Here is a 14,490-nt window from a genome sequence, read left to right on the forward strand (position 1 = left end):
CCCCTGCATCAGCAGGCGGACTCTCAACCACTGCGCCACCAGGGAAGCCCTATATTATATTTGAACTTGATAGCCTATTTGTAATCACAAATTCCGTTGGAAGATCACAATGTCTTTGTTTTTAAATCTCAAAAGTGGTTCTATGCTTTAATCCCATCTGATAGTAGACATCACACCAAAGAACTTATTTAGGTTGGTAGCAATGTTTTAAAACGTATTGGCAGTTTAATTTATTGGATATTTTTTGTAACATGAAAAAATTATCAATTCGTTTCTTACTCTGATGGTACGTGGAGAGAAATGGTTTAATCTGCAGATCTCAGCAGAGAATGGAAATTCACCTTTTGTGTTATTTTTATATCCTCTAATATCTTTTGGATGCTTTAAAGGTGACCTTGTGTGAACTGAGAGATGCTTGGCATTTAAGCTCCAGCAACGTTACCTTTTCCCAAAAAACGTATTTGTTTTTATGGAGTTTCCTATTCTAGGGACACCAAGAATAATATGTATGTAGCATAAAGGAGGGGAGAGAAAGATAGTCATCAGAACCTAAGCGGTTAAAGTTCCAATGGAGAAGAATGTGGATGCTCTGGGTCAGCCGTAGACGGCAACCAGAGTAGGTTATTGTAAATATCAAATGTAAATATCACTATGGGGGGACTTCCCTAGCGGTCCAGTGGTTAAGACTTGGCCTTCCAATTCAGGGGGTGCAGGTTCTACTCTGGTTGGGGAGCTAAGGTCCTGCATGCCTTGGGGCCAAAAAAACCAAAACATAAAACAGAAGCAATATTGTAACAAATTCAATAAAGACTTTAAAAATTGTCCACATCAAAAAAAAATCTTAAAAAAAAAATTTCACCATGGGGATGTTTTCACCCATAACACAGACCTAGAGGGCAGTCCAGTGTCATTTTAATGTATAAATATGCCAAGTTGAGCTCTGTATGTTTTACATTAGAATGGGCATGTTTTCATTTTAAGGAACGTACTTTGGATTTCTGGGCCTTTCTTTCTGCTTTTTAAAAGCTTCTGTTTTTGATTTATTAAAATGTGACACGTCTGCTCACCCCTCCTACCCTTGTTTCAGGCCACGCGGGCAGCCATTACCCAGCACTGCGCTGACCTTGGGAGTCTTCTGGGCAAGGAGAACGACGCGGCCCTCATCATCGACGGGCACACCCTGAAGTACGCGCTGTCCTTCGAGGTCAGGAGAAGCTTCCTGGACTTGGCCCTCTCGTGCAAAGCGGTCATATGCTGCAGGTAGGCTCACGGAGGCTGCCCGAGACTCATATTCTGACTTGTCTGAGTCCTGGGTTTACGTGAAAGAACCATGCGTGGGAATAAGCTTTGGGGGAAAAAAAAAAAAAAAGCAAAACAATAATACACATTCAACTGTCCACTCACAGATTGCGCTCAAGGCGGCTAGTGTTTTTTGCATTTTTGTTTTGTTTATTGACTTCTGAGCAGATCAAAGCCAGGGTCTCTGGTCATATTCACGTAGGATAAACTGAAACACGCGGCCTCAGGGTCGTGGGATGTTAGAAGGGTCCCAAGGACTTGGTTCCTTGGTTCCAGATGGATGCGCTCCACTTCCAAGTCTTGTGGGATTTGGATGCCTCTTTCCTGATGGACAGTCGGTGTTTCTTTTCAGTCCACAAGGAGCTTTGGCTGGGGACCGTGCTGTGACAATTTTTGTTTTAAGATCTAACCAGATGCCTCTGCTGGCGTTTCTCGAAATCTGGGAAGGGTTTTTAGGGTGAGATTGTTAACAACCCACTGACTACTGGCTGTACAAGGTCCAGTTTTGATAGAGATTTGAAAGTCAGGCCAATTATAGGCAGACCTGGGAGATACTACAGGTTTGTTTCTAGACCACCACAATAAAGTGAATATTGCGATAACACAGATCAGGTGAATTTCTTGGTTTCTCAGTGTGTGCATAAGTTATTTGTATACTATACTGTAGTCTATGAAGCGTGCAGTAACATTGTGTCTAGAAAAATGTACAAACAAATCAGAACTATTTTATTGCTAAAAATACGCTAAGCGTCATCTGAGCCTTCAGCCAGTGGTGACCATTTTTGCTGTCCAGGGTTTGAAATAGTTTAAGAATTACCAAAACGTGACACAGAGTCACAGAGATACAAAGTGAACAAGTGCTGTCGGAAAAAAGAGTACCAGTAGACCTGCTCACCTCAGGGTTGCCACAAGCTTTCAGTTTGTAAAAAAAACACAGTATCTGGTGAAGTGCGATAAAGCAAAGCAGGATAAAATGAGGTCTGCTTGTATAAAGAGAATAAACTAAATAAAGATTAGTGGCACCCTCCCAGTTGTGCAGTCCACAAGTTGAAAGGTGAGAGCGGAGCTTCCCGTTTCTGAAAGCACTCTGTTCAGGCAGCACCTGGTATGTGGTCGTTAAATGCTCCGTGCATATTGCTGGATTAATCGTTTCACTGGTGCCTGTTGTTATGTTTTACGGTTATACACTCTTCATACATTGTTTCCTTTGATACTTTCTCAGAAGCCTGTTACCAAGATGCTTGGAACTTGCTTGCTGTTTTAGTCTGGGAGGAACGCCTCCTGTGGGTTTGAGCCTGGTCCAGTTAGAATAACCAGTGTCACGTTGACAAGTGGCCTTGCCATTTCTGCCTTGCCCGAAGGCCCTGGCGAGGCCACGCCTCTCTGCCCAGACCGCAGGACCCTGCCCGTTGGGGATGCCCAGCCAGTCTGAGGGCAAGCCCCACTGCCCTGCCATCAGGAAGGTCTTCTCTCCCAGGTCTCCCCAGCCTTGTCCCTCCCCCTACTGGTTTCTGTACGAGACCAAAGAATCTGTTCTCATTGTCCCCATGCGTACACCTCCCCCCAAGAACCCTGACCGTCTGTCTTCACAGAATGATATTCCCTGTCTTTTTTTTTTTTTTTGCTGTCCTGATCCCTTTTCTTAATTCGGAACCTGCCACCGAAGGCCAACGAGAGCTGGAGGCTGGTGGAGCCTCCGTGCTGGAGAGAAATGTTGCTTTTGTGCGTGTGACTGTAGGACATCTGAGGACCATGGGGGCGAGGAACGGATTCAAATGTGCTTGAAACAGTGGATGAGAAGCCCATTTTGCCTGGAAGTCAGGAAGCTCAGGACAGGTCTGAGGGACCTGAGACAGTGAGGGGTGAAAGACCGTGCTTCCTGGTTTTATGATGGTCCCCTCCCTTTTTTAAAAAACCATCTTTATTGAGAGAGAAGTCCAGTATCACACAGTTCTCCCATTTAAAGTATGTAATAGTTCAGTGGCTTTTCATGTGTTCAGAGTTTTGTAACCAGTACTACAACCAATTTTAGAATATTTTGATGCCCCCCCCGCCGAAAAGAAACTTTTATCCAATATCAGGCAGTCCTTACCTCCTTCACCCTTTCAACCCCCCTCATTACTAAACGACCATGAATCTGCTTTCTTGTCTCTATAGATTTGCCTATTGGGGACATTTTATAGGAATGCAGTCCTATAGAATGTGGTCTTTTTTCTGACTGGCTTCTTTCACTGAGCATAATGTTTTCCAGATTCATCCCTGTCGTAGCCTGTGTCCGTACTTCATTTCTTTTCATAGCTGAATACTATTCTATTGTAGGGATAGACCCCGTGTTGTCTATTCATTTCGATAAACATTTGGATTGTTGATACTTTTAGACTATTACGAGTAATGCTGCTATGAAGATTCATGTACAAGGTTTTGTATGGTTTTATGTGTTTATTTCTCTTGGGTACATACCCAGGAGGGAAAGTGCTGGGTCAGGAAGTAACCGTATATTTCACCTTTGGAGGCACCGTCAGACTGGCTTGCAAAGTGACTGCACCGGGCTTCCCGGGTGGCGCAGTGGTTGAGGGTCCGCCTGCCGATGCAGGGGACGCGGGTTCGCGCCCCGGTCCGGGAAGATCCCACGTGCCGCGGAGCGGCTGGGCCCGTGAGCCGTGGCCGCTGAGCCTGCGCGTCCGGAGCCTGTGCTCCGCAACGAGGGAGAGGCCACAACAGTGAGAGGCCCGCGTACCGCAAAAAAAAAAAAAAAAAAAAAAAAAAAAAAGATACAAAGTGACTGCACCGTTTTATATTCTCACTAGCAGTGTGTGAAGGTTCCAGTTTCTCCACATCCAGGCTCACGCTTGTTATTATCCATCTTTTGATTGGGTAGCCTAGTAGGTGTGGTTTCGATAGGCACGTCCCTGACGGTTGATGATGTTGAGCATCTTTTCATTTGCTTATTGGCCATTTATGTATCTTGTTTGGAGAAATGTCTATTCAAGGCCTTTGCACATTTTTTTAATGGGATTATTCGTCTTTTTTATTATTGAGTTGTAAGAGTTCTTTATGTTCTCCGGATAAAGTATTTAACGCATATATGACTTACAAATATTTTTTCTCCTTCTGTAGGCTGTCTTTTCATTTTCTCAGTGGTACTGTTTGTAGCACAAAAGATGTTAGTTTTCATGAAGCGTTCTTTCTTCTGTCCCTTGTGTTTTGGTGTCGTATCTAACAAGCCCACTTTCTTTCCTGGATGCCACAGGGGAGGTTTAGATGAGGGACATGCACGGGGCAAGAGGGCTAGAAAGCATGCTGGGGAAGGACTTTCTCACAGTGTCCCCTTTGTGTCTACCTTGCTAAGCGGCTGGGTAGGCGGCACCTGATGTCTACGGAGCGTCACCACCCGAGGTGGCCACCGTCTCACGTAGAGCCTGGGGTCACGGTGAGAAAGCCACGGTCACCAGCGGTTGCCACATCAGGGAGGCGTCACCGCGGTGTGGTGAGAGCAGAGACACACCACACCAGAGACAACAAGAGATGCGGAAAATCTGGTACGCTGTCCATCATAGCACACGTGCTCTGACTTCGTGGTTTTTCGGGGGGAATCAGAACAAGTCCATTTGGATTCTCAGGGGAGCCAGGAATGCCTTCCAGGCCCCATGGGAGTATGCGCTCTGCTTGCCAGGTGCTTGATACCCAAGACAAACCTCTTTTTCCCCTTCTGACTGTGACTGCGCTCAGAGGGCTTTGTGTGTCACGTCACGCTGTACCCCTAACGGCTCCACAGGAAGGCGTTCAAACTGGAATTGGCACTGAAAGGGGAAATTTCAAATTAAATACGGTTACTGTCTACAAAATAGAAACACTAATTGAAAAAAGGAATCTAGGATAGTGCACTCTTTTACCTTCAGGAGACATTTCTTGGCTGGTCTCATACTTAAGATTAAGGAAAAGAAAAAACAAAACCCCACAGACTTTTTTTTTTTTTTTTTTTAAAGCACTCACACCTTTCAGATATGCTTTCTATTCATTGAGAATTTAAACTTAAGTTAAATTTAATATGTGACTTCAAATAGAAGGTTCACCTTTTCACACTTTTCATCTTTAAAATGCAATAGTTATAAAAGTTACCCTTTTCTCTAATAACAAAGTACTTTTTTTTCAGAAAATAATTTTTCAGTGAAATCGTGCCTGCATCGGCAGGCGGACGCGCAACCACTGCGCCACCAGGGAAGCCCATGGATAAGTACTTTTAAACTAAAACAGTACTTCAGGCAGCAGAAAGAGGGAAAATGTAAGAATTTGTTAAAGATTTTGCTGAGATTGGAATCACACTATTTTGCTAATTACACACTGCTATTCCAGAGTATTTTGCGTGCGGTTAAAATCCTCAAAAAGTCATCATCTGGTCAGCGGAACAGTTAACCGGTCAATGTGGATGGCAGTTTACCGTTGTGTCTGGCAGGGGTGTTATTTGCTGAGGTGTAAACTGGTTAGTCCAGTAAGATCTTTATTTTAGGCTTGATATTTGCCGTTCCTGGGCGTCGTAGGAGAACAGAGACAAGACTGGTCTTTGCCTTAAGTGCGAACGATGAACGTGTGTCTGTAGGCCTCGCCTCTCGTGCGTGCCCCTCCTCCTTGAAATCACACCTCCTCCAGGAAGACCTCCGTCTTGCCACATGCACAGCCTCTCAATTCCTTTCTGGATTCGTCCTCAGCATCTGGCGTCCAGGGCTCCCCTTGGATTCTGTTTCCTGACAACCCCCTCTTCTCCCTAGTTATGTGTCCCCCCGTGGACTCTTTCACAGCAGCTCTGAAATGCTGGATTTCCAGGTTTTGCCCTTGGCCCTGTTGTATTCCCACCCCACGTCTTTCGCTGGTACGTTCCCTCTGACTATCCACCTTCTCCATTAGTGATCCTCAGCACTAGCTTCCCGCTGAATCATCTGGAGAACTTAAAATATCTTCTCCTCAAAAAGTTAAACCTAGAATTACCATATGACCCAGCCATGTCCCTCCTGGATAAATACCCAAAAGAATTAAAACAGGTCATCAAGCAAATACATGTATGTGTGTGTTCGTAGCAGCACTAGTCATAATGGCCAAAAGGCGGACACAACACAAGTGTCAATCGATGGTTGAATGGACAAGCAAAATGTGGTCTGTCCATACAGTGGACTCCTTTTGCTACAGTATGGATAAAATGGATAAACCCTGAAAACATAGCTAGGGAAAGAAGCCAGTCACAAGAGACCACGTATTATAGGATTCCATTCATATGACATATTCAGAATAAGCACATCCATCCATCCAGAGGGAAAGCAGATTCGTGGTTTTCAGGGGCTGGGGGAGGAGGAATTGGGAGTGACTTTTTAGTGGGTACGAGGTCTCCTTTTGGGGATGATAATGTTCTGGAACTCGATAGGGGTGATGGTTGCACAGCATTGTGAATGTACTAAATGCCACTGAATTGTTACACTTTGAGTGGTTAATTTTATGTTAACTTTACCCTAAAAATATAGGCAAATGAACAAAAGAACTCATCCATTGAATTGAAATGTTTGCTGAATGAAAAAAAATGAAATGTTGGATAGAAGTTTTATCTATTTGAACAAAATTTTTGTCGAGAGATAACAAAGAAAGAAGGTCCTGATCCCCAGATCGTACCCCAGAACAATTAAAGCAGAAGTCTAGGAATTTTACGAACTTCCAGGTGGTTCTAATGGGTAGTCAGGTTTGAGAGTAGATGACCTTCCCAGTCTGCTTGTCCAGCGTGACCTCTTCCTTGAGCTGCAGATCTGTAGATCCATCTACACCTGGGATTTTTCACACTGACGTTCTTGGGTACCTCGAGTTGGAATGTGACTGAGCGGGTCGCCATCCTCTCTGGTCCCTGCACTGCCTTATCCCTGCACTGCCTTATCCCTGCACTGCCTTATCCAAAGTGACTGCACCGTTTTATATTCTCACTAGCAGTGTGTGAAGGTTCCAGTTTCTCCACATCCAGGCTCACGCTTGTTATTATCCATCTTTTGATTGGGTAGCCTAGTAGGTGTGGTTTCGATAGGCACGTCCCTGACGGTTGATGATGTTGAGCATCTTTTCATTTGCTTATTGGCCATTTATGTATCTTGTTTGGAGAAATGTCTATTCAAGGCCTTTGCACATTTTTTTAATGGGATTATTCGTCTTTTTTATTATTGAGTTGTAAGAGTTCTTTATGTTCTCCGGATAAAGTATTTAACGCATATATGACTTACAAATATTTTTTCTCCTTCTGTAGGCTGTCTTTTCATTTTCTCAGTGGTACTGTTTGTAGCACAAAAGATGTTAGTTTTCATGAAGCGTTCTTTCTTCTGTCCCTTGTGTTTTGGTGTCGTATCTAACAAGCCCACTTTCTTTCCTGGATGCCACAGGGGAGGTTTAGATGAGGGACATGCACGGGGCAAGAGGGCTAGAAAGCATGCTGGGGAAGGACTTTCTCACAGTGTCCCCTTTGTGTCTACCTTGCTAAGCGGCTGGGTAGGCGGCACCTGATGTCTACGGAGCGTCACCACCCGAGGTGGCCACCGTCTCACGTAGAGCCTGGGGTCACGGTGAGAAAGCCACGGTCACCAGCGGTTGCCACATCAGGGAGGCGTCACCGCGGTGTGGTGAGAGCAGAGACACACCACACCAGAGACAACAAGAGATGCGGAAAATCTGGTACGCTGTCCATCATAGCACACGTGCTCTGACTTCGTGGTTTTTCGGGGGGAATCAGAACAAGTCCATTTGGATTCTCAGGGGAGCCAGGAATGCCTTCCAGGCCCCATGGGAGTACGCGCTCTGCTTGCCAGGTGCTTGATACCCAAGACAAACCTCTTTTTCCCCTTCTGACTGTGACTGCGCTCAGAGGGCTTTGTGTGTCACGTCACGCTGTACCCCTAACGGCTCCACAGGAAGGCGTTCAAACTGGAATTGGCACTGAAAGGGGAAATTTCAAATTAAATACGGTTACTGTCTACAAAATAGAAACACTAATTGAAAAAAGGAATCTAGGATAGTGCACTCTTTTACCTTCAGGAGACATTTCTTGGCTGGTCTCATACTTAAGATTAAGGAAAAGAAAAAACAAAACCCCACAGACTTTTTTTTTTTTTTTTTTTAAAGCACTCACACCTTTCAGATATGCTTTCTATTCATTGAGAATTTAAACTTAAGTTAAATTTAATATGTGACTTCAAATAGAAGGTTCACCTTTTCACACTTTTCATCTTTAAAATGCAATAGTTATAAAAGTTACCCTTTTCTCTAATAACAAAGTACTTTTTTTTCAGAAAATAATTTTTCAGTGAAATCGTGATGCACTGTCTCCCAGCTGTATTGATTCAGAGACCGGCAAAGGTTGTGTGAAAATGGATAAGTACTTTTTTTTTTTTTTTTTTTTTTTTTTGTGGTATGCGGGCCTCCCTCTGCTGTGGCCTCTCCCGTTGCGGAGCACAGGCTCCGGACGCGCAGGCTCAGCGGCCGGACGCGCAACCACTGCGCCACCAGGGAAGCCCATGGATAAGTACTTTTAAACTAAAACAGTACTTCAGGCAGCAGAAAGAGGGAAAATGTAAGAATTTGTTAAAGATTTTGCTGAGATTGGAATCACACTATTTTGCTAATTACACACTGCTATTCCAGAGTATTTTGCGTGCGGTTAAAATCCTCAAAAAGTCATCATCTGGTCAGCGGAACAGTTAACCGGTCAATGTGGATGGCAGTTTACCGTTGTGTCTGGCAGGGGTGTTATTTGCTGAGGTGTAAACTGGTTAGTCCAGTAAGATCTTTATTTTAGGCTTGATATTTGCCGTTCCTGGGCGTCGTAGGAGAACAGAGACAAGACTGGTCTTTGCCTTAAGTGCGAACGATGAACGTGTGTCTGTAGGCCTCGCCTCTCGTGCGTGCCCCTCCTCCTTGAAATCACACCTCCTCCAGGAAGACCTCCGTCTTGCCACATGCACAGCCTCTCAATTCCTTTCTGGATTCGTCCTCAGCATCTGGCGTCCAGGGCTCCCCTTGGATTCTGTTTCCTGACAACCCCCTCTTCTCCCTAGTTATGTGTCCCCCCGTGGACTCTTTCACAGCAGCTCTGAAATGCTGGATTTCCAGGTTTTGCCCTTGGCCCTGTTGTATTCCCACCCCACGTCTTTCGCTGGTACGTTCCCTCTGACTATCCACCTTCTCCATTAGTGATCCTCAGCACTAGCTTCCCGCTGAATCATCTGGAGAACTTAAAATATCTTCTCCTCAAAAAGTTAAACCTAGAATTACCATATGACCCAGCCATGTCCCTCCTGGATAAATACCCAAAAGAATTAAAACAGGTCATCAAGCAAATACATGTATGTGTGTGTTCGTAGCAGCACTAGTCATAATGGCCAAAAGGCGGACACAACACAAGTGTCAATCGATGGTTGAATGGACAAGCAAAATGTGGTCTGTCCATACAGTGGACTCCTTTTGCTACAGTATGGATAAAATGGATAAACCCTGAAAACATAGCTAGGGAAAGAAGCCAGTCACAAGAGACCACGTATTATAGGATTCCATTCATATGACATATTCAGAATAAGCACATCCATCCATCCAGAGGGAAAGCAGATTCGTGGTTTTCAGGGGCTGGGGGAGGAGGAATTGGGAGTGACTTTTTAGTGGGTACGAGGTCTCCTTTTGGGGATGATAATGTTCTGGAACTCGATAGGGGTGATGGTTGCACAGCATTGTGAATGTACTAAATGCCACTGAATTGTTACACTTTGAGTGGTTAATTTTATGTTAACTTTACCCTAAAAATATAGGCAAATGAACAAAAGAACTCATCCATTGAATTGAAATGTTTGCTGAATGAAAAAAAATGAAATGTTGGATAGAAGTTTTATCTATTTGAACAAAATTTTTGTCGAGAGATAACAAAGAAAGAAGGTCCTGATCCCCAGATCGTACCCCAGAACAATTAAAGCAGAAGTCTAGGAATTTTACGAACTTCCAGGTGGTTCTAATGGGTAGTCAGGTTTGAGAGTAGATGACCTTCCCAGTCTGCTTGTCCAGCGTGACCTCTTCCTTGAGCTGCAGATCTGTAGATCCATCTACACCTGGGATTTTTCACACTGACGTTCTTGGGTACCTCGAGTTGGAATGTGACTGAGCGGGTCGCCATCCTCTCTGGTCCCTGCACTGCCTTATCCCTGCACTGCCTTATCCCTGCTGGTCTCCCCCCTGGTCTTCCCAGTTTACTGTGTCAGTGATACAGTACAGTGGTACTCCTCTCCTCTCCGTTGCCAGGGCCTTCTCATAGCAGAACAGGCAGGATGTTGTATCCAAGGGACTTTTAGAGAGGCTAAACCGTATAAACAACTTACGATGTCGAGGTCTGAAATTTCAGTCTCGCAGTTTGTTGATCCTTGATAAGTATTGTCTTGGTTTTTTATAAATGAGGAAATAAAAGCCTCAGACAGATTACATCATCTTGGCCACGGGTTCAGCAAGTGATAGAGGCGTTAGCAGTGTTTCCTGGATCTGAATGAGATCAGGGTCTCTGCTCTTGAGTCATGTAATTGTCTCTGCCAGCAAAGCCATGGTCCCATGTTTATTACTGTCAAGACTCAGTTTCAGATGAAAGGTTTGCCTTTTAACACATTTTTCAAAAAGTAGAATTTGTTTACACCGATTTAGCATAAAGTCTTGTGGGATTTATCATTCTCCAGGGGGATAACAGTCATGTAGAAAATGGGTAAACCGTTTTCAGTGTGTTGAAGAAGGCGTTCTCTGTTCTCGCTTCCTTGTTTCCTTTACTTAAAACGACCGTCTTTCTTGTTTTCTCATTTTTCCTTTTTCTGGGAAGCTCTTTATTTCTGTCGAAATGGAGATCAATTTCATAGGCACAGATGGGAGCTGGGGGGACACTTGGACCTCTTGAGAACATTGAGAAGTTTAAAAGGTTTGTATTGTCAGGAAAAGAGTCATGAAAGAGTCATCAGGGTTTCCCTTGTGAGGGAGCTGATAGATGGCCTCACTGCAGCCCCCTGCAAACACAGGGGGTGCTCTGGGCCCCAGTGCCGCCACCCGGGCAGACGTGATTTATGGCCTTGAGTCTCTGGGCAGGAGATGGCGTGGAAGGAAAACATCACAGCAGAGATTTCCCCCTGGTTGTGCAAATTAGGGACCTCAGCCCACATCGTTTATTTTCTCCAATGTGTTTAGACTTCTGTCTTTCAGGATCGATTTGAAGATAAACATGTATGTACTCACTCTGATACCATAGGAGTAAAGACACTCCAGAGGAGAGGGCCGAGGGGGTACAACCAATGTTTCCAGAAACTTTCGGGGCTGATTTTGCTAACTGTAGAGTGATTTATATTTCTTGTAGAGAAAAGTTAGAAAGGGCAGATAAGCAAGAAGAAAGAACACAGCATTCACAGTCCCGTAGACTAGAGAGCATTACTGTTAGCAATTGGTATTTAAATGTAGATCTTTTTCAGTTGAAATGCTTTTTCTTGAAAGAGCGTTAGCCAGTTCACAATATGAAAAGTGAAAAGATGCTAAACAGTTTCTACGGCAAATAGTAACATAAAATGTGTTTTAAAAAAGCTCTGTAGTGTTCTGTTATGAAAACACAATGGTTGGTTTAATTTATTCCTAGTTGTTGAATATTCAGGTTAAGAGGGTTTTTTTTCACTGTTTTAAGTATCACTCTGAATAAGATTTTTGTAGCTCAGTCTTTGCGATGACACTCGATGATTTCCGTACAATAATAATGCATTCAAGAGTAAGCAACACAGGGACTTCCCTGGTGGCGCAGTGGTTAAGAATCCGCCTGCCAATGCAGGGGACACGGGTTCGATCCCTGGTCTGAGAAGATCCCACATGCCGCGGAGCAACTAAGCCCGTGCACCACAGCTACTGAGCCTGCGCTCTAGAGCCCGCGAGCCACAACTACTGAGCCCGCGAGCCTAGAGCCCGTGCTCCGCAACAAGAGAAGCCACCGCAATGAGAAGCCCGCACACTACAACGAAGAGTAGCCCCCTCTTGCCGCAGCTAGAGAAAGCCCGCGCGCAGCAGCGAAGACCCAATGCAGCCAAAAATATATAAATAAAATAAATAAATTTTTTTAAAAAAGTAAGCAGCACAGAAATTTGCAGAAGTATCTGTGCCCGTTCCCTAGGAAAGCGAAGGGATGTGACTTAGGTACAGTCAGTAGCTCACTTCCTGCCTGGTTGGGAGACACGTGCTGTCCTGTTTAGTCAGCAGAGCTGGGCTTTGTTAGTCCCACTTGGAAAAGGGAGCAGTTGAGAGATTGTTTTGTGGCAGGACACATATGAGCAGACTCTAGAAAGAAACTGACGCTGCATTTTTACACACTGACAGTCTGTCGTTCCCACGACTGGCTCGGTCTTATACCCATTTTGTGGACTCTGATGCACTTACCTAAACCCTGTGCATCTGTCCTCCCTGTGCCCTGCTCCTGTGGAAAGGAATTGCCTCTTCCCACCTGGTCTCCACTCCAGCTGGAGGTGTGATGGACGCTAAGACATCTCAGGATGCTGTGCTTTTGTTGTGCGCTATCTTTCAGCCTGTGAACCATCCCCAAGAATCATATCAAAACAGAGTTCAGACACACTAATTAAAATTGTAGCACCAATCATGTTTTGATTGGCCTCTGTGTTGGTGGGGATCCAGTCATACAGTTGTAAAAATAAAACTTTTCTTTGGTTTCTTTCATGATGTGATTTCTCAGCATCCTACATGTTTAGTTAAAAGTCAGTTTCCTCCTTGGATCTTTTATTCCAGAGAGCATTATTAACTTGTCGACGTTGTAAGCCTATCCTCGGGTTGTTTGTATTATGGCTTAGCGTATGTTTCCCCATTTGTTGATTAAATACAATTAAGGGAGAATTCATTTTTTAGACAGGTTTTTGGGGGTTAGCTCTAAAATGAATGCTATTATTTGTATGATTGCAGCAATTTATGTGGTCCTAACTGGCCTTATTGTTAGTCTGCAAAGATGAGTGCTCAGATGTAACAGGTCTTGGGCAGCATGTTGAATGAAAACAATTTCCAGAAGCCCAATGTTTAAGAAATGTTTTTCCACCCACAGGTTTTACTAGTATTTCTCTGGAATGAAAATTAGGCGGATGAAGATTTTGTAGTGTTGAAAAAAATCACTGGTGTTACCCATTGTAGAGACTGGCATATTTGGAGATTTCGGAGTATTAATCCAGAGTAGAAAAAGGAATCCCTTTCTAAACATTTCTAGCATAGAAAAAAATTCTTATTAAACTTTTGTAAACCAAAGGTAATTTTGGTGATGACTCATGTTTAGAAATTAAGGACTGTTTTCATCTTAAATAACTATTTAGGAAATAATTTATGCTTATCATTCTGCGAGATCAACTTTTGACTTTTGGGGATTTCTATCTTGTTTGATTCTTCCCTCCAGGTAAAAGTTACATGTTATCACTATTTATTTTATCTTTTTAAAAGATCTTTATTGGGGGCTTCCCTGGTGGCGCAGTGGTTGGGAGTCCGCCTGCCGATGCGGGGGACGCGGGTTCGTGCCCCGGTCCGGGAGGGTCCCGCGTGCCACAGAGCGGCTGGGCCCGTGGGCCGTGGCCGCTGGGCCTGTGCGTCCGGAGCCTGTGCTCCGCAACGGGAGAGGCCACAACAGTGAGAGGCCCGCGTACCACACAAAAAAACAAAAAACAAAACAAACAAACAAAAAATCTCTTACATATGGTACAAACACCATCAGTACCACATAGCTCTGGAATCCTAGAGGTTAACTGAGGGTTGGGTTTGTATCTCCCTAGACATATTGGGTGAACCCAAGCGTATGGCCTTGTAACAGAGTCTTATTCCAGCTTAAGCTAGTCCTTGTTCTGAACCTGGAATTGGACAGCTCAGATCTGATCAGTTCTGAACCAAATTGAACCATCAGAGTTCATAGAAGCTTGTTTGGGGAAAAGTCATGGTTTGTCAGCGCTAAGCCATATGTAAGGACTCGTAGGGAATGGTGACTAAATTTTCACATAAGGTCAATTAAATTGTAACTCCACTCTACGTTTGGTAGTGTATATATGTCCATGCCACTCTCTCACTTCGTCCCAGCTTACCCTTCCCCCTCCCCGTGTCCTCAAGTCCATTCTCTATGTCTGCGTCTTTATTCCTGCCCTGCAA

At 44.3% G+C, this 14,490-nt stretch overlaps 1 protein-coding gene across 1 annotated transcript in view; it reads left to right on the forward strand.

Moving 5' to 3' along the window:
- Nucleotides 1–14,490, forward strand: part of LOC102994737 (phospholipid-transporting ATPase IB) — a 467,552-nt gene that overhangs the window by 176,648 nt on the left and 276,414 nt on the right. The window contains exon 24 of the mRNA XM_028497800.2: nt 1,088–1,260. Coding sequence (XP_028353601.1) covers nt 1,088–1,260 — 173 coding nt within the window. The remainder of the gene's footprint in view (nt 1–1,087; nt 1,261–14,490) is intronic.

The sequence above is a fragment of the Physeter macrocephalus genome, chromosome 13 (assembly GCF_002837175.3).
Source record: "Physeter macrocephalus isolate SW-GA chromosome 13, ASM283717v5, whole genome shotgun sequence".
NCBI lineage: Eukaryota > Metazoa > Chordata > Mammalia > Artiodactyla > Physeteridae > Physeter > Physeter macrocephalus.